Source organism: Dermacentor andersoni, chromosome 10, assembly GCF_023375885.2.
Source record: "Dermacentor andersoni chromosome 10, qqDerAnde1_hic_scaffold, whole genome shotgun sequence".
Taxonomy (NCBI): Eukaryota; Metazoa; Arthropoda; class Arachnida; order Ixodida; family Ixodidae; genus Dermacentor; species Dermacentor andersoni.
The window spans coordinates 64,326,247-64,354,116 of NC_092823.1; the positions used below are offsets into that span (position 1 = coordinate 64,326,247).

Below are 27,870 nucleotides of genomic sequence, written 5' to 3' on the forward strand. Positions count from 1 at the left end.
CTTGAACCAGCCTTTCAGCGCATTATATTGTTGCAAGTCTTATTCGAGTATTTAACCTGTCAGCTGTGTGATATTCCTTTCTTTACATTAGCATTTGGAATAAGAAGTTTTAGTGTTTGCACAAGTTCAGGTCATCGTGTCTGAAGCCTCTCGTGTGTCACATGTCCAATCACGCAAAATTTTTTTTAGTATAAGAAAGGGAGAAAATGACACAAAAATGTGGAACAAAATTTTTAAGGAGAAAGCTGTCATTCACTGAGCCCCTGCTAGGTGGCAGCACAATACTGCTCTACATAAAGCCCCTCAATCTACAAAAGTAGCGCCAGCCACTTCGCTCCTCCTCGCTCCTCCTACGGCAGGGCCGTGCTGGCCCTGCCGTAGCAGACGACGGCTAACACGCTACCGGAGGAAATCCACGGAAAAATTTGGTCGAGCCCTGCGGAGCAGATTTTTCAATCAAGATTTTGCTTCGTCAGTCGGTAACTGGCCTTGGAATGTCGTCTTGGAATTGCGGAAAAAATAGAGAAAAGGACCATTATTTAAGGCGTAAAGCAAGCGCACGTTGAGAGTTCATGTTGCTGAAACACAACGCATGCACGCGGTGTTCTCGAACATGCGCGTAATTACCAGAGTTTTAAGCTTTGACGGCGTGAAAGTATGTGTATGTGGTTTCGTAGGGTCACATACAGTGTATGTGACGTATGTGATAGCCATTTACTTATTCGGACGCATAAAAATGTTAATGTTAAGGAGTAAAAATTTTAATCCTTATCAGCGGGCCTGCGGTCCTTTGCGGCCTTTCTTGGCCATTATAATCCTGCACAAAAAATGTGTGAGTAGCCGCGGCTCATGCATCCAATGTTGAGGACATTTCCGGCAGCAGCCGGGATAGAGGCAAAATGCGAGAAGCCTGTGGAGAGATTCCTCGTTCGTGTTCCGTAATTCTCCTCGCATGGGCGCGATATGTTGCAGCAGTCACAGGGCGCTTTTTTCGTTGCGGGGTGCTTTGGTAACCATGGCGATAAATCGATTTTTTTTTTTTTTTTACAAGTACTGCTCCAGGAGGGCATATGTAACGGCTAACAGAGGCCTCTAGAAAGCACGTGACATTACAAGTGTTCCCGTTGCCGCTTTAGTGCCCTGGAGGCCCCGTCAATAATACGAAATAATGACATGTTGTTATAACTAGTAAATAAAATGTAATAAAGAAATACAATCACACCGAGGTGCCAACTTCTGGCGCAGCGCCACCGCGCCCGTGCGAGAATTAAGAAACGCCAACGAGGAATTTACTGGCCCACGTACAACTACTATCAAAGTGCATGTTATGTAGACATCCCCAGGCGACCTAAATAAAGTTATCCGGAGCCATCCACTACGACCTCCCTCATAGCTTTAGTCGCTTCGGGACGTCAAAAACGTTAATCACCACAAACCAAATCAGTACATGCGGGCATACATTCGAAACTAAACGGCTGCATCTGTAATTAAGTCATAGTGAGCCTTGCAAAAGCATCGAGAATGTGCCAACTTCTGGTGGAGCTCGAAACATAGCATGAATAAAGCCGCTTTTATGTCACAGGCCAGCTGCAAATACGTACACTTTCGCCGCAAGATCAAACTACACGAAACAAAGAGAGCACATTCGAACAAAAGTCAACTTAAACATGCTAAAAGCATGGACAGCATGAACACATAACACTTTTTCAAAGCAGCAGATGTGAACTAAGCGCAAAAGAAGAGGTTGTGCGGAACCCTGGCACTTCACAAAGCCGTGCGTTTTAGCCACTTCCTCGAAGTCGCACTTTTCTTCTTTGTGCGTTGTGCTCACCGGATGGTAAAGAAAGAAGCCTTTTGCCGTCACTGTGTCTGTTGCGGCAACCGAAGGCGCAGCAGCACGGCATCACAATTAAGTTCTCGTCCCTACCTCACTAGATTGGTTCCGCTAACACACTCGATCAGTCCGTTTGCACGCACTTTTGTCGTGCAGGGCCAACAATGGCGGTCGGAGTGCGCTGGAAAGAAAAAAAATCTATAAAAGCGCGGTGCCTGCTTCCATGTGACACAGATTGGCCAATGGGGGAGCGGAGGAGGCTGGGGTGACAGGAGCCATGGAGGAGGAAACGTGGGGGAGAGCGGGGTGGCGGAAAGATCTAAGAATGGCGCTACTTCTGGAAAATTGAGGGGTTTTAACTCCACAGTACAGAGCCACTTCACAAAAGTTCACTGTATCTGCACCTTCTTCAGCGTGCCCCTGAAGTGCCAATTGATGGGCAAGAGCACACACAACCGTTGTACTGTGCTCAAGAAAGACAAACTTCACATATCACAAGCCTCCTCAGCTGCAGTTTCATGCGGGGTGCTCTCGCTCTTCTTTTCAAATAACTTAAAGCAGCTATAAGCGGCTGATAAAGGAGGGGTAGAAGATGCAAAAGAAGCGGAGTGGTTACCTTGAGCTTTGGCAATGTCTCCAGCAATGCCCCCTTGCCGAACCAGCGGTACTTGTTCTTGGCCTCCTTGGTCACCATGCCGACACTCTCGAGGACGTTGACAATGTCATACACTCGCCGCCTCTCCACGCCTGCACACCGCCATTCAGAGCACAGTTATTACTGCACAGATCACCACAATAACACTCCCACGTAGTAAAACGTACAGCTCTTTTCAAACTGTGGAAAAGCACAAAAAAGCTTCAAAAGGTATGACAGCAGAATACCAGCTTATATATAAATATATATTAGATCTCAATAAAATTTGCAAATCAGATCGAACAACTGCAAGGTAGAGAAAGTTTCACGAAAGGCAAACAGTGTAGTCCAAAAAAACAGGATAGTCCAAAGCTACTACAAAGAAAAATTAAGAATGGGTTTCTTGGAAAGCTTGGCCACTTGAAGAAAAATTCACCCTGGCCAGGAGGGATGGAACCTGGTACCATTTTGGGCACCTTTCCAACATGTGGTGGCATGATTGGTATCAAGATGGCGCATGCGCATTGTACTGAGTGGAACCAGTGTAGTAGAGTCAGCGCAGTATGCAGCAACACGCATAATTTATAGCAGAGCATATAGAAGTATTGAGCTCGGATAGAGTGAAGCGTTTGCATAGTCATGGGTAGATTTCCGGCAGTGGCAAAACAGACCCCTAGGACATCCCAAAGGCTGTGATAGCTCCCTGATAGTATATTTTAGATGTACATACATGTTGCTCATATTTACATGCCTTTGTGAAGGTTTTTCTTTGTGTAGTGTTTTGTCGTGTTTACGTTCGCGTAGGCCCGAATTACATGAAGGAGTCGGAAGCCACTCGTAGTGTTCTGGACACTATGCATGTCATATTGAGTATTTTTTCAAACAATTCAAACAATAATGTTTGATCCCAGTGAAACTGAATCAACCTGAAATAACCATGCTTGCAAACACGCAAGGCGTTTTCATATCTAGTGCAAAAGTAAAACGCATGTTTTCTGTGAATTCATGTGACAAAATTATAACGATCAGAGCCCGTTCAAGTTTGCTGCCTGTGCAATTTTCTCACTGTTCCAGTACTCACCCAAGTGTTTGGCGACTTCGTCTAGGGAAACAATGATGTGGTCCGATGAACTCGTGTATTCAGGATAAAGGCTCAAGAACCTGGCAGGAACATTGAACAAAAAAAAAAAGAACAAGAAAATTAACTTGCAGTCTCATAAGTAACTCCTGCAGCTTTGTGCGTGCTGCCAAATGCAGCAAGCAGGAATATACTAGTAGTAAAAAGAAAAACAAAGACAAAAGAAGACTCACGCCTGACAGAGCAAGCCAAGGGACTTGTCCTTCCGACTGGTCGGCTTCTGGTTCTCAGAGTTGCTGCTGTGATTGGAGAGCTCGTCGTCCGCTCCCTACGAGAGAGCACCCGAACGTCGCGTGACAAGGCAACATCACGTGACATGGCGCAATGCGCAGCTGGCAGCATGCAGATGACAAAGGCGGGCTCATTTTGCCTAAGAGGAACCTTCAGCTTAGGCTTCGCTATCACCACAAGCCTAATCTACGTACACTGCTAGAAGGAGGCATCTTCCCAGAGATCTTCAATTACCCTTGTCTTCAGTCAGCTGAACCCATCCTTGCAAATTTCAATAACATCATCACACCCCCTAATCCTCTGCAGTCTTTGACTGTATTTACCGTTCCCTGACATCCATTCAGTCATTCTAATCGACACCAGCGGTACGCCCTACCCATTACATGGTCTTCCCAACTTCATTTCTTCATCTTAGTAATCCTAACTAGAATATCGGCCACTCATATTTGCTGTATAGTTCACATTGCCATTTTATCGTCTCTTGTTCTCCTTTTTAATATTTTCTCACCACATCGAAAAATAGACCCAGACCTTCCAACCTTAATATCAAACAAATGCTAAAACCAAAACTGAAGGACACCCAAATTGTTAAAAATTGTTTTATTACTCCAGATGTGAATTGCTGAAAATTTTATAGACGTTCTCAGGTATGTAACAAGGGCAAAATTTTGGCTGATGCTCTGCGTTGGTTCTATGAGTGGGTCCGAAAAATCGGGCCCTGAAAAAATAGTTTGTGACTGTGCTTGTATTCTTTTGAAATGAATTTTTCCCTAGACTGGATGCAAATGAAATATTGCGAAATGATTGGTGGCAATATGGATGGAAATTTTAAGGAAACTCTAAAAACCAGGCGCTTTACGATAAAATCTGAAACACATAAATAACTGCCAATCTGGGAAATTTGGGATTCCTAAATCCCAGCGGACACAACACAGGAGAAGGGGAAGGGGGTTGGAGCATGCATATATTTAAAAGCTTGTTTTATATCCACGCTTTTTGCAAGATGCTCGCTTTATTAACGATGACTTGCCTTTAAACACAGAACACAAGCAACAACGAACTTGGAACAGCACTGACACGCAACACATTATTTTTAGATCACAGCGACTTTTTCAGCAACTTCACTGTCGCCGATTTCACTTGCTTCGGAAACTTCTGAATAAACATACTCGAAGCAGGTCTCCCCCTGGTGTCCTTTCACCATTTGAAGACTTCCAACGGAAGGCTTGGAAAGCAACAAGCAAAAACTTTTCACCAACAGAAAATCGCTTTCGTAAAGCCTGACCCAACATTCCTAAAATCACAAAATGAATTCAGATTGATAAACTTAACAGAAAATTCTGGAGAGTAGGCGGGCACTTGAGCAACAAAGGTTCCTCGTATAGGACTGATCTGTCTTACATTTTCGCCACTCGTATAGGGCAATCGTTCAGCAGCCAGGCAGGATAACAGCTTGAGACGAGCCGTTGGTGTCATGGGGTCTGAGGGGCTCCCCAAGAAGTCGCCGTTGGACTTGGTAGGTGTGCCGGGTGATGGCGGGAGTGATGGTGACGAGCTGCCGCTGTTGTTGTGACGGAGGGTGACATCCTGGAGGGGCCGTTTAACGGGGGACTCGGATGGCGGCCTGCGAGAATTGTGGTTTTGCAAGCAGGTGACGCAATGCGATTTGCACTTTGTTGACTTTTAGTTTAAAGGAACTCTAAGGAGAGGCACTAGATGAGTTTACAATGATAAGGTATTCCTTCAAAACTCCATTTCTGTTAATTTTGCGGTAAGAGGTTGTTTGCTAGAAGATAAAATAAAAGCTGAAGTTGCATTCTTTAAAATTTTGTGCCACAGACCCTAGCTCCAGTGCATCAGAGTGACGTCATGAATATCAAGTTATATGTTTGTATTTGGGACATTGTAATAAAGTACGTGTTCACAAAACTTGCCAAGTTCCCGTTCGGTTCCTTTAGAATACAGTGTTGTCAATTTTGACCAACAAAAAAATTAACTAGGCCCAAGAAGACGCTGTTAAAATTTTGTGTTTGTGTTTCTTGGGTTACCTTGCTTTTTGTTTCTTTGTGTGGATTTTGTGTTTTGTCTTTGCAACTTTTCCGACTTATCAAGCCTCCTCTCCCGGCAAGAGTGGCTTTTCTGGTATTGCTGACAGGGTAATTTACTAAAATAGCCAAACTCATTTTGCTCGTTAGTGTCCTTTCAATTACATATAGGACAATAACATTTTTTACCAACTTGTTTATGAACACACCTCATAATATACATATATATATATATATATATATAGAAAGAGAGAGAGAGAGAGAGTGAGTGAGATAATGTTGGGAGTTTATTGCCACAAGGACATCTCGAGTCCTACTGTGGAAAGACAAAGAGTATGGGTGTTATATACAGGTCATCTTCATCCTTCTATGTTTCATTATATAATGAACTTAGAGGAAGTTGTTAAGCTAAATTTATTTATTCAACATCTATTCCAATACACTATGGGTTCAGGGAAGCCCCGGTGAGGGATAACAGCGTGCCCTGGATAAGTCCCCCCCCCCCCCCTCCTTCCTGCAGTATGGCCATCTCTCCACTATGATTAAGACTTTTGCTCAAGAGAAAGACTCCACTCACATGCTGTCGACCGGGGGGAAAAGAACACTACAGAAGTGCAACTAATTTCCAGGTTTTGAAGATGCACAATTTACAGTGTTCTTGTGCTGTAACCTGAAAGTCATAAATTGCAAGTTTCATTGTAGTTCACTTTGTACCCTACAGCTTTCAAGTACTTTCGGCCCAACAAGCTTAACATTTAACCTACACTGTTTAAAATAGAAAATAATAAAGTTTGTTCGCTCGGTAGCTTTTAACAGAACAAAAAACCACGTCATGCCTCTCTGTTCACTGTGGTCCTATCGTAGGAGAGTTCAGCCAACATGAAACTAAATCAAAAAGCGCTATAGAGATGCTAACAAGAGCACTACGTTAAACTGTGTTAGCAAGTTACACTTCTACAATACCTAAAGTCACAGTCTTAGAGTGAGACACGCTATAATGAGCCAGAAAAGGCACGAAGACAGACACGGGTAGTGACACTGCCTCAAGGTTCCCACATCAGCTTGCTGTGACATGAAGAATTTCGAAAGCATGCGTTAAGGCCTAGTTGATGGTATATCAGTAAAGGTTAACTATGTTGTATTAGTAAAGATTAACTATATTGTAGTCTGATGAAATGAAATACTAAACTTGGCAAGTTTCAAGAACATTTACTGCACCGTAACATGTACAAGATAGAGGAAAATACCCTAAAATCTATCATGTCACACTGAAGTATCGAAACTGAAGTTCCAGCGGAAAATATTTTTAAATTTAACTTCGGCCTTCCCTTTCTCTCTTACTGGTGAACCTACAGCGAAATTAACTAAGGAGTTTTGAAAGAACACCTTTTTCAGGCTAAACCAGTCTGGTGTTTCCCTTTAGCATCTCCTTCCAAACTAAGAAAAAGATATACATACTGTGTACTACAATACTCAAAACCTCAGGCGGCTCGGAAAATAGCAAGGGCTCACGTGGGTGTCAGGATGATGCGAGCTATCTTGTCCACGTCATCACAGGAAGTTCGGGACTCGATGTCAAGGCAGAGTCGCTTGGGCGACGACGCAGGGCTGAATACGTCGTCCGCGATGGGCTCCCTCGTCTTGACGAACATGATGTTCCGGTTCGTGCTGCACGGTTGGAGACAGTATTCAGACATGACGATGTGCCTGCACAAAGTCAAGAAGGTCCCAAGGTGAGAAAGGACGTTCCCACAAAGGAAGAACATTAAATGTTTTCCTGTCTTCACGAAGAACAGGTTGCAGCAAAAAAGAAATGAAAAGAAAAAAAAAAGCAGAAGCTGGCAACTAAGACGGCTATTTGCCAGGCCAGTTGACAATACTTAATTAAAATGGAATTGTGGGTTTTAGACGGCAAAACCTCGATCTGATTATGAAGCACGCCATAGTGAGAGGACTCCAAATTACTTTTCACCACTTAGCCTGTTCTTTAACATGCCAGGAACTCGCCGCGCCAAAGCCGCAACTAACAGTGGAGGAGGTTTGGCTACGCAGAAAAATCCAGACCTACCCACACAGAGGGCAGCGGCATGCCGTCTGGCCAACAAGACATGCCAATCGATTCCCCTGTTGTGGAGGGAGGCCGTCTTTGCAAGTGTCAAAGCTGGGCACTACAGAAGCAAATGAATCACTTGAAGATGGAGTGCGCCATTGTCTCCTCTACCAATTTCATCTCTAGCCCCGCTCTCAGCGGTTACTCAAGTTTACCTGTGGTCGTGCATGCATTGTGCTAGCTCCGCACGATTCTCTTCAATATATGGTGCTGCTTTCGTTGCTTACGTGTTTGACATGCGGTGATGCATGCGCGCATTCTTTGCTATTCTGGATCCGCGAATGAACACTTTTTGATTGGCAGTGAACACTTGCGCGAGCTCGCTCCTTTGGGCGCTGTGTGCCATTCTGCAGTCCTTACACAGCCATGCAGCCACTGCTGAAGTAATTACAGCATTGCAGCACAAACCCACACGCCATTTGCCATTATTCTGCCAACAACCGTGCTCCAACCCCCCCCCCCCCCCCCCCCCCCCGCGTGTTCTGTCCACCATACCAGCACATGTATGCAGACGCCACAGTTACCCTCCACAAAGAAGCACGCAATGAAAGTTTCAGTAGGGTGTTTCTTTGCAGACGGCTCTAATGTTACAAGACAATACCATAATTGTTCTAATCTAAATCAAGTCAGGCATGTCAATAGAATGGTTTTTTCACCCTCGATGTGTCATCAGTCGTGAATTCCAAGGACTAACTTTCGAGCAGGGGAAAACCAACAGATCTAGCTGCAGATTACTAGTAAATACCGTCTCAAGCATGCTACCTCTAACCTTATGCTTAGGAGCTACATCCATCAGCCTTCAAAGGAGAATGCATGCGTTTGTGTGTGTTAATGGAGGTGGGGTGGGGGGGGGGTGAGCACAAATAAACAGCACAGAAGAGAGAGCCTTCTCTGCGTTGTATTCTGTGTGCGTGCTGCCTACACCGGCCCTGCCCTTTTCAAGGCGACCAGTTACCAACTAGCTCTAATTTCTACTATACTAATCCATCACAATGCTTGTCAGCCGGCCTTTGGCAGAGGGGGTCAATTCTACGCAACACACTTCTCTGTGACGTCAACACCCGACTTGAGCTGACGTCACAGAGCCCACGCACATTGAAGATATGTCGTGGGATAAATCTTTATCGCCGATTATCACAGCAAATACGCAATGGCAGATGACTTCGCAAATGCCACGCACGCTTCTCAAAGCAAATGCCATTTGGCGACCACAGGTGCGCTTTGCTGCAGGAGTGATCCGCCAATACGCGAAACGAGGCACGCCCTAACAGCGCCGCGTCAGGCTGCACGACGTCACAAGTCGCTCGTTCCCAGTCGACCACGGACGGACGACTGGCAACGATAACAATGTAAGAAGCGACGTTGCGGATATCGCAAGTCGCAGAGGGAACGTTGATATGCGAATGCGAGGAAACAACACGGCGATCTTCGACGAGGCGCAGAGCAGACGACAAACCTGTCCTGTTGCTGAAATGCGCTGCCTTTTTTGGTTTGTTTGTTTGTTTGTTTGTTTTTTTCACCTACCAGGCAGCCCCAATTGTCACTTCGTTGAGTCCTACAATTCCTCCGAGATATTAGGCCATAAATCAAATTTCGATGTCGGAGACCGGCAAGTAGAAAAGCGACGTTTGTTGCCTTGACGTCACACGCCGGGCGAGATCAATTCCAGCGCGGGAATTTCGAAAAGCGTGAGCCGTGGCAACGTTACGTTATTAATTAACTGCCTGTTTGATGCACCACTTCCTTATTTTTTTTCTTTTATATATTCCAGTTAACTCGGAAAACCCCTGTTCAGCGCTAATCTCGAGGCTTTATATTACCCGGATAATGTATTTCATTGGCGCAGTGAACCCGTGGCAGAAAGTCTGCTTTCCACAGCTTGAAATAAACTCATTTTTTTCTTTTTAGGGCTTATTTTCGGCCAAGTGTGTTTTACTATCTGCAACAACGATCGTTCGAGAGATTACAGCAGACGAAGGACTCGCTTTCACGCAGAAGTCACGCAGCGTGATCGAAGCGCGGACGTTGGCCTTTAGCTGCGCACCGAGACAAGTGCGACCATCTGCTGGAGCTCCCAGCGCGAGCGAGCTCGATAAAGCTTGTTCTCTCTCTCACTCACTCGAGTGAGACGACCGTTGAAACAATGGGGGACGCGCACAAGTGATGCTCCAAGAGACCCAAGGTTGGGCGCGCCGGTTTATCTCGAGCAGCGAACAGAGCCAGGTCAAACAAAGGAGGCGCGGAGCGGGCTTCTCCCCCGTGGCTGAAGGAGGGAGGGGGTGGAACGCGTGTGTTCGTTCAACCAAAATCGCCGCACTTCCGTCGCCGCGGAATCCGCGTCATTCTAGCGCGACTCGCACATTATTCGTGCGCAGAGCGACGTAACGGACCTGGGTCAACTTGAAACATCTTCGGGTAACGACGACGCCACTGTCCTCGTTCGCGCGCCTCTCGCGTCAAGATGCAAAACCAACACGCCCAAATATCCTCCATCCTAAACACACCAGAGCGCCGACTCTCAAATGAAGGCTGTACTTGAAAAGAACACAAGTTTTGTCGCAAGAGCAACACAACGAAAGAAAACACTAGCGGTCAGGGTCGCAAAAGGTTATATGAGCGGCTTACAACTAAAATCAAGTACACAAACAGAAATATTAAATATGGCGAGCGAGGTATGGTCGTTCGGCATTCCCTACATCGCCATGAACGAATGAGTCATACCCCTGTCACAGTCGGGGCACTTCCATTCATCGCTGGTGCGGGTGAAGAAATTTGTCTTTAAATGCCTTCCAATTGTGTTTTTTAATACTTGTGCTCACCTCCTGCGACTTAGCCGCTCGACGGGATAGTTGTGTAACATGAGCGGTACGGCAATGTTTTTTTTTTTTTTTTTTAAGCAGAAATAGCACGTGCGAAAACACAGGCCACAGTAAAGGCGACACAATGCACGCAGCGATGCATGCGTCCTTTTTGTCACGTGCCAACCTGTGACAACACGTGCCTCGTTTTTGTTGCGTTGCTCTCGTGACAAGAAGCTATAATACATATGGCGATCCTTTCAAAATAAATTTAACCTTCCGCTACAGTGTCGCTGTTGTAGTGGTTGTCGTTGTTCAGTGAAAATGTGGCTGTCATACACTTCACGGAGGACTGACCATGAATGGGGTGCATTATTCCCAAGAATGGGTGGATTATTCCAGGTTACAGTGTGAAATAAAGTTTCAGTCGCGTTTGTTCGCGCATCGGCGTTCTTTCCCGCCGAACAGTGCAAACGCGCTCGCGCATCGGGCTTGCGGTTGCACGTCCAAAATAAAACAGAAACAAAAGAGGTGCTCAAAATTATTCAGCCCGAGTGTTGTGCGGAGACAACAAAACCTATTTCAACAATCAGAAATGGACTTTGACTTTTAGAAACGTCGTTGTAGAATTCGGTTTGGGCTTCTATTGACTTTCTGTTGAGATGCAGTTCCACATAGATTAATATTTTTGTTTCTTTTTTTGCGAGAGGAAGGGCGCGGCGAGAGAGTGAAACTGCGAATGACGACGCGACACGGCCGCCCAGCGAAAGCAGGCACGGGCTGCATGGAGCTGGCAGACTAACCCAACTGCATCATGAACGCGCGCTCTTCCCTGCTATGGCACACCTGTTAAAGAGAAACCCCAAATCACGCCAGAGTGACAAAGCGTGTGTAACTTTTCAAAGCTCCATTTTCGTTAACTTCGCAGCAAACTACACTCCAAGAAAAGTTTACACCCTTTGGAGTGTATATCTGCCACACAATGATAATCGTCGTCTGTCTTGCCCGCATTTCCTTTCTTGAAAACGCTACGTTCGTTACGTTCATGTTAGGCGCATGCGCAAACGCTACGCTCGTTACGCGCATGTCGTTCGTTACTGGGAGGTACCGGGCTCGCCGCGTTAAAGAAAGGAAATGCGGACAAGACAGATGACGATTATCGTTGTGTGGCAAATATACGCCCCAAAGGGTGCAACTGTTAGTCGTCTTCTACACTCTTAAGCAAAATTACACCCTTTGGCACACAACGATGATCGTCATCTGTCTTGTCCGCATTTCCTTTCTTTAACGCGATGAGCCCGGTACTTCCCAGTCACGAACGGCATGCGCGTTATCACTGTGACGCAGCATTCTCGACAGGAAAGTAGCCAGCGCCGAGTTTTCAAGAAAGGAAACGCAAGCAAGGCAGATGACGATTGTTGTTGCGTGGCTGATATACCCCCCAAAGGGTGCAATCTATTTTTCGAGTGTAGGAAGAGCGCGCACCGGGAGCGGCGGCGGAAAACGATAAAACACACCGCGGCGCGACCACGTAGTGGGCCAAACTTTTTTTTTTTTTTTTTTTGTTCTTGGCTGCGATTTAGTTGCGCAATTGCGACCTGCCAGCTCTCTCTCCTACCTCCGTGTCCAACGCACGCTGCACGGACGGCTGGAAATCGCCGCTTTTTTGCCTCTCACGTATATACATACGCGACGAGCGCCTATTTCCCACGAGCCTTTCCTCGATGAGCGCGGGGTGTCACACGTGCAACTTTTGCAAAAAAATCTTAAATTTATGCGTACGAATGCCACGTCACGTAGTCGGACAGAACCGAGGTACCGTATAGCGTTGCTTGCCGTCGCTTCGGCCAAGTCTGGCTAATTTCGTCTAATTACGTGATATTATTAATTAATCAACTTCTTCATATATTACATTCAGAGCAAGAGTGTCAATAGGAAAATTTCAGATCATCCTGAAAGATTCCCGATCCAGCTTTCAATGGGTGCAACATAAGCTTTTCTTTCTTTTTCCCCATACCTGTTCGAAAGTCTGCGAAATACGCAAAAGTGCCACTAGACTAGGGACTAGTGTTTGCCGTTGCTCCTAGCAACGGCAAACAAATTTACCTTGGTTCTATAGCCACCTAAGTGGAGCTTGGACAGTTTTAAATTTTGGCGCAATTTACGTGGGGCACATGGTATATATTAGGGAGTTTTAGATTGGGACGACGCAAGCGTCCCCCAGATCTAAAACTCTCTACTAACGCGATAGCGTCAAAGGCCCTCCGTGTCGCAGAAAATCCAATGCCGGCGTCTGGCGTCCCGCGAGCGAAAATTGCCGTATATATATTTAGCTATATGTACATTCCACGCCTTGTTATATGGATATGCGGTATAGGCCGGTTATATGGCCATCCCATTATATCACTAAAGTTGCCCGTACCAGGTCTTGACAAAGTTATACTTCCTCGAAATTTTGAGAATGACAGCCCACAAATAAATGTCACGAAACAAAACACCGACAGAGCATGCCTTTTAAGTTAAATCTTCTCAGACTGAGATATTACAAGTGGGAAACAACAACAGACTCCCGAAAATGATGTAATGTCCTTTATTGGGGACGTGTCTGTTAACTACCTCCGCGATCGGCCCACGCAAGAGGGCGCGTTTATACCAGAAAGCTCGCCCCCCCCCCCCCCCCCCCTTCATGCATAACGTTCCCCGCCAGCGTTTGCCGGTAAGCATTACGGCTACATAATCTGCAGTTGCCGGGAAGCGTGAGAAACAGTCAGGGATCTTTGAATGCTATATGTCACGCTCCACTCTTACAAAGGCGAAGCTTAAGGCATCCTGCAAATTCTTTTCGTGACTCGGCTTCAAAACAGTCGCTTCTCCTTCCTGCGCGAGTGGATCAAAGCGCTCGCCTTTTCCCTCTCTTTCCTTTCTGCAGCAAGCTGAGCAAACACTGGACAGTCGCGTCGCGTCTCCCGCAAAAGCCGCCGCACGTCCCCTCGCACTCGGCCCCAAACGACCGTGTTTCCTCCAGTCTGCGACACACAGCGGGCGAGACGTGAGCGACCGTTGAAACAATGGGAACGGAGAAGCAGCGCTCGAGAGCAAAGTTTCCTTCCAAGACAGCGCAATCGCTCTATCTCGCGCGCACACACACACTCTCTCTCCTCCTCTCTCGAGTGCAAACAAGGCGAGACAAAAGGCCCGTGGAGAGGGAAGGCGAAAACAATGGGCACTCGGAGATAACGGGAGCGTAAAAGGTGATACTACTCGCAACGCACGCGGACGCCTGAAACGCCCCGCGGAAACCGGTAAAAAAAATTGTCTCCTACGGGTACTTCACGCGTGGCTGATCAGACTTCGCGCTATTCCCTTCAACATCAAGTTCCGTTTCACGCTTAACAGGCAATGTTTCCGAAGCTACGCACATTCTGAGATGAAAGGCGCGTATGGACATCCACACACACACGTAAGATAGATACTACACACAATAGAGAGCTTTAGCAAGCCGCTTGCGTCCCCTAATCTAAAGCTCTCTAATGTGCGTCGTCGTCGTCTGCGTGGCTTTCACCTCGGGAATTCGCTAAAACGACACGCCCAGTTTTCCATCCTAACTATACGCAAGTAGTGCGGCTACAGAAGACTCACTGCAAGCGTTCCCTGCTGCTGCTGTTTCTTTTTTTTTTCTGCGACACTTATGTACCAAACAACCCCTTGTTCATAGGATGAAAATACAACTGGTGGGCGTAAGGTGTAAGGACACGTCGAATCACGCATCATATATGTGCACTTTTGCGCTTTCAGTATACGCAGAGCGACGTGCACTATGTTCTCGGTCGCGCACGCTGTGATGCGGCCGCTGGTCGATGAAAACGTGTCATACCGCACGTTCGTCGGCACACGTGGTTCACATGTGCGACGCCCTCCGCGAGATAAATAAATAATGTTTCGCGACACAAAAGTGTGATACAACGTTGTACACAATTTCGGGACCCGGCAGTTCGTATATACAGCGACGACAAAGAAACGGACAGCGCGGCTGGTTACATATTTGGGACATTTTTCCCATTTCGCCAGGCTGTCCAATGTCGCCGTCTTTTTGGCTTCTCGTCCCCCCAGCGGGCCCGTACCACTCCAAACGTGGGAGGACTGGGAGATCTACGATTCACGGACCCGGTAAGGCAGGAGATCGCCACCAGCTGGGCTGCCACCGTCATGGACATGTTAAACATGAACGTTTGAGTGCAGTGGGGTCGTGCAGGGACCCAGGGGGCCTGGGAGGTCCCAAATTCCTTTGCAAAATAAAGTTTTTTCCTCCTCCTCCTCCTCCTCCTTGCCTCTGATCGACTCGAGAAGTGTAAACACGGTGGAACTGAACAGTGCTCAGGACGGCGCCGCCGAAGATGGACGGAGAAATGGATGTTATACGGGGGCTGTAGTCGCACGAAACGAGCCTATGATGTGAGAGAGAGCGAGAGAGAGATAGCAAACATAGATCAGCCTGCTGCAACTTCATTGCGACATTAAGTTGCACAATCTCTACGCTGTATAACAACGCCCTTTCCCTTCCCTCGGACCCTATACTACTTTTCTTGTGTGTGTTTTTTTTTTCTCGTGGCCTTTTACCGAGCTGCTGCAATCAAAGGAGGCCGTCAGCCACCGGATTTCGTCGGCACCCTCTCTGCCAGTCTTGTTCACTGCCCCGTTTTTTTTTTTTTCGAAATTGTGAAGAAAAGAGACGAAAAATCTTAGCCGGACGCCTTAAGGCTCCGAAACGACCAGTGACGGAAATCCAATTTTTCAGTAACCGGAATGCACTCGAGAAGGTTTCGCATGCCGTTAAGATCGTTCGCGAACCGCGAGAAAGTGTTGGTATACACGCGCGCAGTGAGCGAATCTGAGCGTTTGTAAAGAATGTGGCGGCGCTGAACCAGCAGCGGAGAAAAGGCCGCCTATATATATATATATATATATATATATATATATATATGCCGACGACCAAGCGAGGTGCGCCTCAGTCCGGAATTGAAAAAGGTTTCTCGCCCTTGGATGAGGGCACTTGCCTTCTTCATCGGAAGACAAGCCAAGGCAGCAGCCAATGAGACTTGGACACTGACGACGCTCTCGAGCGGGGGGTCACGGGGAACGTGGCAATCACGTGATCGCGCTCACGATCAGCTGACGATTCACGTTCCCAAACTGCATGCAGCGTCCATTCAAAAACTGAGGGCACGCAGTTACGTCGCATCTTCGCGATGCCACACTCTGCAGATCATTGCACTTCCAATATAAACGTGTCGCTCCGGTCGTCACAGAAACAACCCTCGTTACGATCCCCTTCCCCCTCCCCTCTACTCGTCTCTCTCCCATCTAGCCGAAGAGGGGGGGGGGTGACCAAATCGCTGTCGCTGAATCTACTCGCCCCCCCCCCCCCCCCCCCCCAAGACACCCAGGCCCGCATTGCTAGCATGTCTGGGCAAACATAGCGGAGACGGGCAAAACACGACGCCTATAGCGATGTAACCAGTTGACGGCGACCTACGCTCGCCCGCCAGACGTCGTCGGATTAGCGATGTAGCCAGAGACAAGAGAGAAGGAAAGCGGACGCCGAAGTGGGGGAGGGCGGGAGGCGCGTGGGGCGCAGATATACAAAGCAGAAACAAAAGCGCGGCTGAACAAGCAGCAGCAGCAGCAGCAGCAGCAGCAGCAGCACGGCGTCATAAATAGAGGAGGACGGCCCGCAGCGCCAGGCTCTGACAACAGCCGCATCTGCGCGACGATCCAGGGCGGCCGGCGGACGCGCTCGACGCAACAAGTGGCTCGCGCCGCCGACCTGTTACGCATCACGTGTCGGCTCTCTCTCTCTCTCTCCTTCCTTCCCTCCCTCGCAAAGAACGTTATGGGGATTCGGCGCAGCGGCACTTGCACAACAATGCGCCTGCGCAAATATATAACTTGATTATAGGGCTTAACGTACCGAACGCTGCAGACGGTATATAGTCTACGAGGAAAACAAACGAAGTGTAGAGGGTAGATCGAGTGTAGAGTAGATCGAGTTGTAGATCGAGTGTGAAACTCGATCTAACGAAGCCCGATTTCAGGAAGTTCCCGATGTAACGAAGAAATTTGCATGCCCCGGCAGGTACCCATATAGGGCTCAATGTTATCATCGACCCGAATCAACGAAACAAACTTGGCCGAACTCGATTTAACGAAGTTTTTGCTGAAATAAATGAGTAAAAAAAAAGTGGTTATTTCTAATTCTGACGCAGATGGGTTCTTCTTCGAGCGTGCGCTATAAAGCTGTCGCGTTAAAACATATAAAAGCGCCATGGTCACATCCGTAGCTTTATTTTGACGAGGCTACACGCCGCGCCCTTGCACGCAACAGCCCGTTCGACACCGCCTCGCTAGGGGTGGCGATGGTTGCTTTCGTTATTTCATGGTTTATGCGACAGATGGGTGGATTAGCGACAAATACAATGCCGCGGTAGCCTTCGCGTGTCGCCACGTTACAATTTTAGATTTCGAGGGGCCGAGAAATTCCTTTCTCTGTTTTACGAACTTCCCGATTTAGCGAAATAATTCGAGCGTGGCCATCCCTTCGCGAATTCGAGTTTCAACTGTATTGCTAACTTTGAGCGCGCGGGGTTAACGTGCTCCGGTACAGAGGACACAGATAGGTCGAAAGTATAAGCGAACACTCACTAACACTAAACATTCTTTTATTTATTTATTTATTTATTTTTATTCAGGCCTCGCAATCTCTCAGGTTCGTAGTCTCGCCTATTCAAACTCGCCCGCAATCACTTACTCCCAATTTGGAACGAGCGAGTGTACCCGTGAGGGAGTACCCCGATCTACGTACTAGGCTATGCGACCTACGAGTACACATAAGCGATTTTGCATCCACCCTTCGTTATCAGAATATGTAGTCGGGTAGCGAATCCCAGAGAACGTGCTCGGCAGCAAAGCGCCAAGCACAGCTACAGAGCACAGCCACAGGTAACACGAAAGAAAGAAAGGAAGACAGGAAAGTTGTTTAAACCAGCTAGCGGCTTTCGCTCAACGTTTGGGTCCATAGGTTGTACCAGGAAGGTTAATATAAGGGACGCGTGATTTGCGCACAGAACTTCCTTTCCGTTGTGTTTTTCCTTCGCTATGGCGAAAGCAGCACCAGCGCGTCCTTCAACGCGAAAGCTGCTTGCAACACGTCATTATCAGCGAGCGAGGCTCCGACTTACCCCCATATTCAGAAATGCATCTGCACGCGAAACCCATGCTTGACTTGATATAAATGACGCCTCGCGTGAACGTGCCCAGGACGCTCATAGCGTTTCCGTTGGCGCGTTTACGACAGGCGTCGTACAAATCAAGTCAAGCGTGGGCTCCAAGTTAAGACACATTTCTCAATACGGGGGTTAGTTTCGGAGTCGGAGCTTGAACACCGCTCAGGAACTCCGCGTGCACAGCGTGCTGCGAAGTTCGGAGCCGGTGTACATTACGCTCGCGGCGTTACAAAAGACACCAACATCCAGCTGGTTCAGCAAGAAACGCCTTCTACGAATGATTCACTCGAGGAATATCCTCGTACATCGGTCCCGTGACGTCACACTGAAGTAGCATGCTGTTACAGCGACGGCAACAGCTGCCGCGGTGTCCTAGCGGCTTATGGCACTGCGCTAAGCGCGAGGTCGTGGGTCCGACTCGCGGTCGCATATACAGACGGGAGACAAATGCAAAAAAGAAAAAGAAGAACACCCGTGTATGCCCCTGACGTTGGGTGCATGCACGTTAAAGAACCCCAGGCGGTGAAAATTAATCCGTGGTCTCCCCCCACTGTTACGTGTGCTGGATAATCACGGTTTCGGCAAGTAAAAGCCGCAGAATATAATTTCATTTTACAGCTATACCGCTTTCTGGTCGGTTCGTGCCCGTAATATATAATGTACAGCAGTGCTACATGCATACAACGGAGTAATCATCTCTGTACGGTCTTGTATATCTAAAACAATTAGCTGCGATTTTCTTCTTCCTTTTTTTTTTTTTTTGTCAATACGCGTGATTTACGACGCATCACAATGTTCAGTGAACGCTAGCCGCCGATAAAGGCACGTAACCAGGTTGCCTCGCGTAAGTGGCGCGGTCAATCCACCGTAGTCGGCAACTACGGGGGCCCGAGCAACCGCCTCCCCCTCCCCTCCCCCCCAACCTTCCCGAGGAGGCAGAGAAACCCTCCCCTACCCTATAGCGATGCCAGAGTTTCCCCCTCAACCCATGCCCCAATGTGTCAATGCCAGGCTTCTGTCACGGAACACAGCCTGTATATAGTTCAGATTAAGAGGGACAAATGTAGGCGGGCAAGTCGTGTTATGCACAAACCCGATAACCAGTGGTCTATCAGGGTTTACCAAATGGGTGCCAAAGGAATGGAAGCGCAGTCGGGCGCGGCAGAGAACTGGACAGTATGGTGAAATGAAATCGGGAAATTTGCAGGCATATGCTATAGCATGCATTCAGCTGACGCAAGATCGCTGGGAGAGGCTTTTGTATACCGGCAGTGGACATAAACATACGATTAGGGTTACGATGACTGACGCTTATAGCCACGAGCATACTTGCGAAACAGCGCGAAAGGTCGGGACAAGGTTACACGTTACGAGAGCGACAACTCCACTCGCGTATATATATATATATATATTTTAATATTGCCCCGGCTTATCGCTCTGTTCACAAACGATCTCGTACAGATACATGTATACCAACAGGCTCAGTTTTCAGTCCTTGTTGTATCGTGTTCTGTTGGTGTCACATGTATAGCGGTCCAGACGAGAGAGAGAATGCAACCTACAGATTGCTGCACAACGTCGCGTCTTTCTTCCAGGATTAAAGGCTACGTTGTCCACGATTTTGCGGTGTACATGCAAGGTACATGCAAATGCACCTTGCATTTAGGCAGTTGTTATAGTAGCGTCCGTCCGTGTCTGTTTTACCTGTTTTTGTGTCCGTTCATCCTTTAAGCTAAGCTGTACTATAGTTATAAAGGTAACTATGTCCCCGAACGTTCGCCACTTACGGTTAAAAAAAAAAGAAAGAAAAAAAAAAGCGTTGGACTCATTTTGGACACTCCGGCAAACCTCGGCAGGCTGCACATGTGTGACCCGGGCGGTCACCCGAAACGATAAATTCCCGCCATCTGAGGGACACCATCTGTCACGCCGGAATGTACGACGGGTCGCGTACATGAACAGCCGGACCCACTTGACCCGCAGATCAGATTTCGGCGCTTGTCCACGCCGCTATCGTTGTGATTTGAGCGCACAAGTTCGCCAAACGAAGAGATAAATTCGTGACTCACATTTTTTGGTATACTGTTCTTTTTTTTTCTTGGTCCCGGACCACGAGGACGAATGTTTCCCAAAATGCGAGGCGTTCTTTCTGAGAAACCCCTTTGTAGTTTAGTGCCACAATCAGGTGGATGAAAATTTTCCCCTTTCGTATATATATAAACCACGTGAACCGGACTGACCTGGTTTCGAGAGCTCCAAATCAATTTCGACCGCTTGAAGGGGGGGGGGGGGGGGGGGCGGAACGTTTAACGTGCACCTATAGATCAAGTACACGAGCGTTTTCAAACCAAAGGTTCCTTTTGTGAACCTCCCCCGGGTTTCCGTGACCGTGGTTGGCGAGTGCATGTTGCTATCTTGCAGTATAGCTCGCACTTAAAACAGAAAATCTCGCATTAGGTGCCCGATGATGGGATCGAACCTCGGGTCCCCCGGCACAGCAGCCTGATGCTTTAGCTATATAGTACAGGCCACAGTCGCACGCATACATTTCTATGTCGTGCCAAGGCCAACTATAGTCGTTTGAGAATGTCGCCGCGTGTCTCAGTATTGCGCATAGCACACGGGTACGTGAGGAATGAAATGCACAGATTTCCATTTAACACATTCACGAAGGCTTTACTTCCCATAGATGTCCAAATGTGCGTGGTATATGCCTCATCTTTTTTCTTTTTTTTCCCCCGTTATGTTTCGATCAGAACGCGGCCATGCCGATTGAGATCGAACCCGTGACCGCGTGCTTTCAGGTGCAGAAGGCCACAGTCAACTTATTAGGCACAGCGGCGGGTCGCCTGCGGTCATCATCTGCCTTGACAAAATCACGCAAGAGCTAAAAAAAAAAAAAACGAGGCCGGGAGGGGGGGGGGGGGATGTGGGTTCTGGTACGGCATTGATGTATACGTCGTTCCGCAAAAAGAAAAATAAGAAAAAAAAAAGAAGGATGGGACGGGTAATATTTCTGCCCTTGCGGTAAATACAATACTGGCAGATAAGCATAAAGAAAAGCAAATGTCACGTCAGACAGGGCAATAAACATGTCGGACGTGATACAGGTGCCCACGTCGATCGTCCCATTGTCGTGTGGTAAACGAATGCGTCGGACAAACGGGACGTTGTCTAAATAGTCTCAGAGAGCATCAACCTTGAAATGAGTTGCTCCATCACATTTGGCAATGCACTGCTAAATACTGTGGGTGCGAGACCCTCTTTGAAAGGCTACCGACATGACATTTTCGCCTTGTCATTTTTCGTTTTGTCCCTTGAAGTGAAGGTCTGGACACGATAATCGCCAGAAAAAAAAATGAAATTGCGCAGATCCCCGCGCACTGTCCGAATCGGTGTCATGAGGTCACGACAATACCAATGACGTCAGCCACGGCGTCATCGACGTTCTTCTCGTCGTGCTGGATTTTGCGCAGCACGTACGTTACAAGAACTGTTCAAATTAACCAACTTGTGCGCAGGGAAGTATGGAGGGGTATTCTCTAAGAGTCCACCTAGTGGACTGTCGATTTCGGCCGCTGCTGATTGGATGGAACGGTGCGAGCGAGGAGGATACAAGCGGCCCCGGCCAATCAGCGCCGGTCGAAATGGACAGTCAACTAGGGGTACTCTTCCAGAATACTCCCCCCACCCCCTGATATCTAGATGTCGCAGGACCGCAGCGCACCGAAAGTTTCAGAGATAATTGCGATAAGATACCAATCGCTAAGGTTGCGAAAGTTGCTAATGTTTTGAGAACATATATAGGAGACTTTTTCTGCTGGAGTTCCTTGCTTTCGAACGTCTTTCTGCGTGATGCGCAATTATTTTGAAGCGATATTTCAACTAGATTGACTACGCAGATGTGTAATTGTGCGAACGTTATATAGATTCATCCACACTACACAGTCGGGATTCATTCGAAGATTCCAAAAATTCCATTACAAACTTAACTGTATCAGCACGGGAACGCGATCAGCAGTAAGGGAAACGCCGTGATGCAACTCAACATCAGCACACAAAACTACACAGAACGCAAAAGCGCTAAGGCCACCTCCTGTCGGAGTACTATATACACAGTAACAAATCCTCACCCTCCGGGGCGGTCACCCTCGCAAACGGTTCCATTCTGCTAACAACCGAATCTGCCCCCCTCACTAGTAACGGGAACCGCAAAAGCGTCCGTAAGCACTGCACAGAACTATTCACCAAGACGACGCTGCCGCGGTCGGAGGAACTAACAGCTGCGGCCTTCAATAGCTCCACGGCTGGCGCTGCACGGAAATGACGGCTGCGGGGCGAAGCCCCGCCCCTCGCCTTACACGTCACCCTCACCTTCCTTTTCAGAATCGCGCGGGCATAACGGACACCGCCAGGGGTAAAACGGCAGGGTGGAAGACGCGTGCGACCTCTAATGGCGGAGTGAAATATGCCAGCTGCGACCGTTAGGCGCGTGGCAGGGGGTGGCCTATGGGCGGAGAGAGCGGGACGGCAAGGGGAATGGGGGAGAGATACACTGGCCACCTGTGCACAGAACTGCAGGGCACGCTATCTCCGGACTCGCGCGAGGAGGGCCGGGGAGGCGTTGCGCCGTGAGGGCAAGCGGTGGCACGTACAAGCTTCGAAAGAATAACGTTAAAGGCACACCAATGAGGAATGTGAAGTTAAGTTGGATTAGTAAACGACGCTTATACAAGGAGTTGGATTAGTAAATGACGTTTATACACGAATACGTCGGACTGGCACTCCTGCCGGCCGTGAACGGTGGGTGATAGGAGAGGAACGGAACGGAGGGAAAGGAATTGCATCGGCCCGGAGTTCCGAAATACCAGTAAATTCGTTTATGTATCGCAAACGTAACAGGAATACCTAGCCTTTATTTCTTTTTAGTGCTTTAAGAGACATCCTCAAGACAAACATTAAGATACTTTCGCAGAGAGGTTTCACAATTGGGCCACGTTTTTTCGCACTTACCTTCGAAGAAAAAAGGAAGTGATGTGGCACACACCTGTCGTTCTCTTACAAAAGTGTAATATGCCGTACAATAATGCAGCACCCTCCGATATACGACGGCGATTCAGTGCAATTAATCCATAGTATGACAACTATATGACTACGGTAAGGACATCATAGCAGGAACTGCTACGCACCTACCGAACACATGCGGGTATCATGGAGTACATGCGAGTATCATGGAGCCGATCAGCTTTCCACCATTGCCCGTATTATTAGACGACCTCATGCGTGTACAGACGACCAAAACAGAAAAACGCGCACCGCGATCTACATGATTCGGCCTTTTAAAAGTGGCTATGGAACACATTGACCGGTGTGAGCAAAGTCCTTAACGGTGGCTAGATAATGTGACGCCATCAACATTTGACTACCGTCTACATCCTGCTCCCATCCTACACGCAGGGGAAAAAAAAGCAAACCCACCGTTTTCGTTCCAAGTCAGACGCACAAGTTTCTCCCCACGCAGCCTTTTTTGAAATCCCCGCCATCCTTCGCGCCCGCATGACGTCACGTGCAAAGTGATAGCTCATTGGCCGAACGACTCCAATACCGTTAGCGGGCGCGACCAATCAACGCCAGCACTCGAATGGCAGCAGGAGTTAGCAGGAGGGTGGGAACAGAGCGCACAGCGGGGGAGAAAAACCCCGCCAAGCACACGAGCGCGCGCGCGGCCAATTTTACGCGCGTAAAACCGGTTGCAACCGGATTACCGACGCGCTAGAAGGCCAATACCCCACTGCCCTTCCGACAGTGGCTCCAATGGATAGGCAGCGCACCCTTCGCTAAAAGAGGGGCGTTGCTTTTTGAAAACGATCGCTATACAAACGAGGCCGAAAACGTTATTTCAATTGATTTGCGGAGTTTAGGGCCCAAAAAAGCAGCACGCATACGCCTAAGAGACGCGTCGTAGTGTATAGCTCTGAATTAATTTCGACCACCTTGGAGTTCTTTTAGCTAAATGCCAAATACACCAGCGTGTTTTCTTTTTGTAGTTCCGACCCATTCGGAACCCGGCCGCCACTGACGGGAGTCGAACACGCGACCTGGTGCTCTGAATGTAGCGGAACACCGTAGCCACTCAAAGCCGCTGCGCTGTTGGTGGGTGTAGAGTTGAAAATTTGGCTACGACGACTCTGCACATACGTACACCGCATTTGGAAATAGCTAGAAAGCGTACATATATTGAGCATCTCTTGCTAGCATTGTTTATCAAGTCATGTAGGTAAATTAGAACGCGTGCAGTTGCCCATTCTGGAGGAGGACTTTTTAGTCCTTTAATAGTAGGATAAGCGAGCCAGTCCGGTGGTGGTGCAGACGGCTGCAGGGTCAGTGGGCGTATACGTAAAGGCATATAGAATCAAAAACACGCAGAATAAATAATAAAAAAAGCAGAATAAAAGAAAGAGTCAAGATTCGATAGTTAGTTAAAACGAACCCCGAATATCGAGTGCCGAGAATAAACGCGGCAGGAAGGTAAAAAATAAAGAAGGCTAGCGCGGAAAGCGGGGCCATGTTGGTGCCAACACTGTCCAACACGGAATAATCTCGGACCAATATCGGCCTCACATGCAGGGGCAACGAGCTTGGCATCAGCCATCACTCATTCATCCGCATAGGATTTACAGATGCAGAGAGAACACTGCCTGTGTGTGTGTGTGTGTGTGTGTGTGCGTGTGTGTGTGTGCGTGCGTGTGTGTGTGTGTGTGCGTGACACATACACACGTCCTCCTCAAAGAGGCAGGACGTGTACGAGTGATCTTGCGAACACTTTGCAATGTGGTGAGCGCTGGACTTCAAAGAGGTGCGACGTAATGCTAGCGCATTTCTCTCGCATCTACCACTAAATAACCACTGAATTATTACTATGCTTTTCTCTCTTTCTTTCAGTTTTTTTTTTCTTTTTAAAGCTCGCGCAGTAAAGGCACACCCGACCTCCTGCGCCGACGTTCAGTGAGCAGTTCGCATGATCTCAGAGCGATTGGCTGTATGGCGCTGTCGACTATGAAAAAAAAAAAAGAAGAAGAGTCGGATAGCACCGCAGCCTTCTGAAGCGGGGGGATGCTAATTAACACGTGGCGACGCGAGCGTTCGCAATCTGTCGATTGCGCGCGTTTTCGTTGACGCCATTCACGTTCAGCATTTCACTAGTGCTTTTTCGTTGTTGCTCGGGTGTTTCACCACGACTTTTACAATTTTCCAACTCGGACAAACAAATTCTGTCAATTTTTTTTTCTCGCGTAATGAACTCTCCCTCTCTAGAGGGCCCACTTAGCGTCAACTTTACTGGAAGAAAAAGAAACTAATGGATAAAGAGGGTTCATTACGTGCGAGTAAATACGGCACGCAGCTTTGAAGAAATTCTGCACCTGAGAAAATGTCCGGGGCGATGCCCCTTAACAAAAAAAAAAAAAAAAGTTGTCTCGAGGTTCAACGAACCTGCGAACGCGTCAAAGCTGAAAGTGCGTCACAAGTCAAAGACGCTTTCAAGTTCAACGTCTCAATCATGCGATAAAAGAATAAAGCGTAAAAAAAAAAAAAGTTCAGAACCGTGACACCAAGTAATATGCGAGATTAAAATGGACGCCGATGTGCGCAGTACAACAGCAGCAGCTCTGCCGTTGAAGCAGCGACGTTCTCTGCAACATGACGCGTATACATCTTCTTTGGTTTGTAATTTACAACACGGTATAACGCTTCGTAAATCAATGTTTACGTTTAGCAAGTGGCTCCCGCTTACTATGTATGACATTATTAAGCATGTATGACATTCTTAGCATGTGAATCAGTAAGGAGTTAATGACCTAATGACAACAAACCTTTTAGTCTTTTCCTGGCTTACCTTAGTTCTCCTAGGCCGTAAATTGGTTTTGTTGCTTTTACTAACGAGTAGTATTAACAATTCCTGTAAGCCTGCCTGGCAAGCTTTGACTATACACGTCCCTTCTTTTATTTAACCCAAGAAGGCTGAAGCGCTAGTCTACATCAAAGAAAAACAACTTGTCCACATGTATTTCTGGCCCTGGGGAGTACATTCGTAAAAAAAATAAAACAATAAGATGATAATTAAGGGAAATGTATTTAATAATTATTTTTTAGCAACTGTTTTGCTGACGACAGAAAACTCCCTCAGGTGTATCAGAAACCTACAAGGGGGATTAGTGTTAAGCTTCCAGCGCTTCAGTGAGTCATAGAACGTCCTTAGTGAAACGCTATATATATATATGTATATATATATATATATATATATATATATATATATATATATATATATGTATATATATATATATATATATTACACGTACCTTAAATTTAGAACACTGAGGCATTAATGAACGTTTCAGTTCTTTTCTTTATTTCGCCTTGTACATATTCGACCGTCGCGGACGTACAGAGACGCTGCGAATGACAGTGCGTTTTATGCATTGATATATGCTGATATATATACTGATATATACCTAGGAAATGCTCTTACTAGGCAGCAGCAGTGCCTCACCCTAAGCACCAGTTGACAACATCCCGACGTCACGCTTGTCCAGACATCGACACCAGATGAATCAATAACGCCCAGAAATCAGTCATTTGAGGCTACCGCATATATATATATGGACGCAAGACGAATTCCAATATCGCGAGACAAGCCGACCGCCGTCTCAATTACAAAACCTCCGACGCGCACTTTCCATGGTCGTAAATACATCTACACTTGGGTGCAACTTCAGGAGGCACCGGCATCTGCCCCCTCAAAGAGCGGATGCACACGAGACTCCACCAATGGGCGCGCACTCCAGACTGACGTCACGAGCGGGACGGCCGGTGACCCCGCCTACGGAGAACACGGCAGCGCGCGCGCATCGAACTGGGCCGAGTCGGGTAAGCGGGAACTATTTCTTTAGTCGCGGAGGCAATCGGATGCCGCGCTTCGGTCGTCTGGGCGGGGCCTCTCCTGCCTCCTTAAGTTGTACCCGACTACACTGCAGTCACATATACGCTATACGGTCGAGCGCCTCTACAACGAAATGACCTGTTTAACGAAGGAATAATTCTGTCCCTGCTCTACTGTGAGTTGTGCGACGCTCGATCTTTACAGCGAAGTAATTTGTATAACGAATGATTTCGGAGGTCCCAAGCACTTGGCTATAAGGGCTATAAGTGCAGCGCGGCCAGCTGCCAGCCGTTACAAAAGACATAGTTAATATATATATATATATATATAGAGAGAGAGAGAGAGAAAGAAAAAGAGCTAGACATACAGGATATCATGGATGGTTCGCTGCATTATTTTTTGACCACCTGGGACTCTTTCGAGTGCCGCTATAGATATCAAGTTCACGAGCGCTTTTTGCATTTCGCCCCCCCCCCCTCCTCCTGTAGAAATGTCGCGGCCCAGGTCGAACCCGCGACCTCGAACTCAGCAGCGATATACATTGCGTTGCACTGCTGTCGTTAATAACGGTGTCACACGGTCACTTCGCTCGCGATCGAGCCCGATCCGGATCGAATTTCTCGGTCACGATTGGCTTCATTGCTGAATGTGCATAAGGGAAGCAATCGCTGTGTGGGAATTTCGATCCGGATTGGGCTCGATCGCGATCCAAAGTGGCCGTGTGACACCGGCATTATAGTTACAGCGGAGGGTGCAGAGCCCTAGCATGCAGCTGGCATGCTTACTGAAATCCGACGTGTTCACGTATATACGCACATGATCTCGTAGCCACTTAGCCATCACGAAAGCAAATATGTCGCAC

General features: G+C 47.7%; 1 protein-coding gene across 3 annotated transcripts in view; it reads right to left on the reverse strand.

The window, feature by feature from the left end:
* Window positions 1-27,870, reverse strand: part of LOC126543869 (uncharacterized) — a 64,455-nt gene that overhangs the window by 19,236 nt on the left and 17,349 nt on the right. The window contains exons 1-6 of one of the 3 annotated variants that reach the window (XM_072284887.1): window positions 7,848-7,891; window positions 7,395-7,589; window positions 5,239-5,461; window positions 3,780-3,874; window positions 3,550-3,629; window positions 2,451-2,581 (exon numbers count right to left, since the gene is read on the reverse strand). In XM_072284887.1, the coding sequence (XP_072140988.1) occupies window positions 2,451-2,581; window positions 3,550-3,629; window positions 3,780-3,874; window positions 5,239-5,461; window positions 7,395-7,589; window positions 7,848-7,876 (753 nt within the window). In that variant the 5' untranslated portion in view covers window positions 7,877-7,891. Of the gene's footprint in view, window positions 1-2,450; window positions 2,582-3,549; window positions 3,630-3,779; window positions 3,875-5,238; window positions 5,462-7,394; window positions 7,590-7,847; window positions 7,892-27,870 lie in introns of those variants that run through there. The other 2 variants (XM_072284888.1, XM_055062413.2) reach the window with 2 other exon arrangements.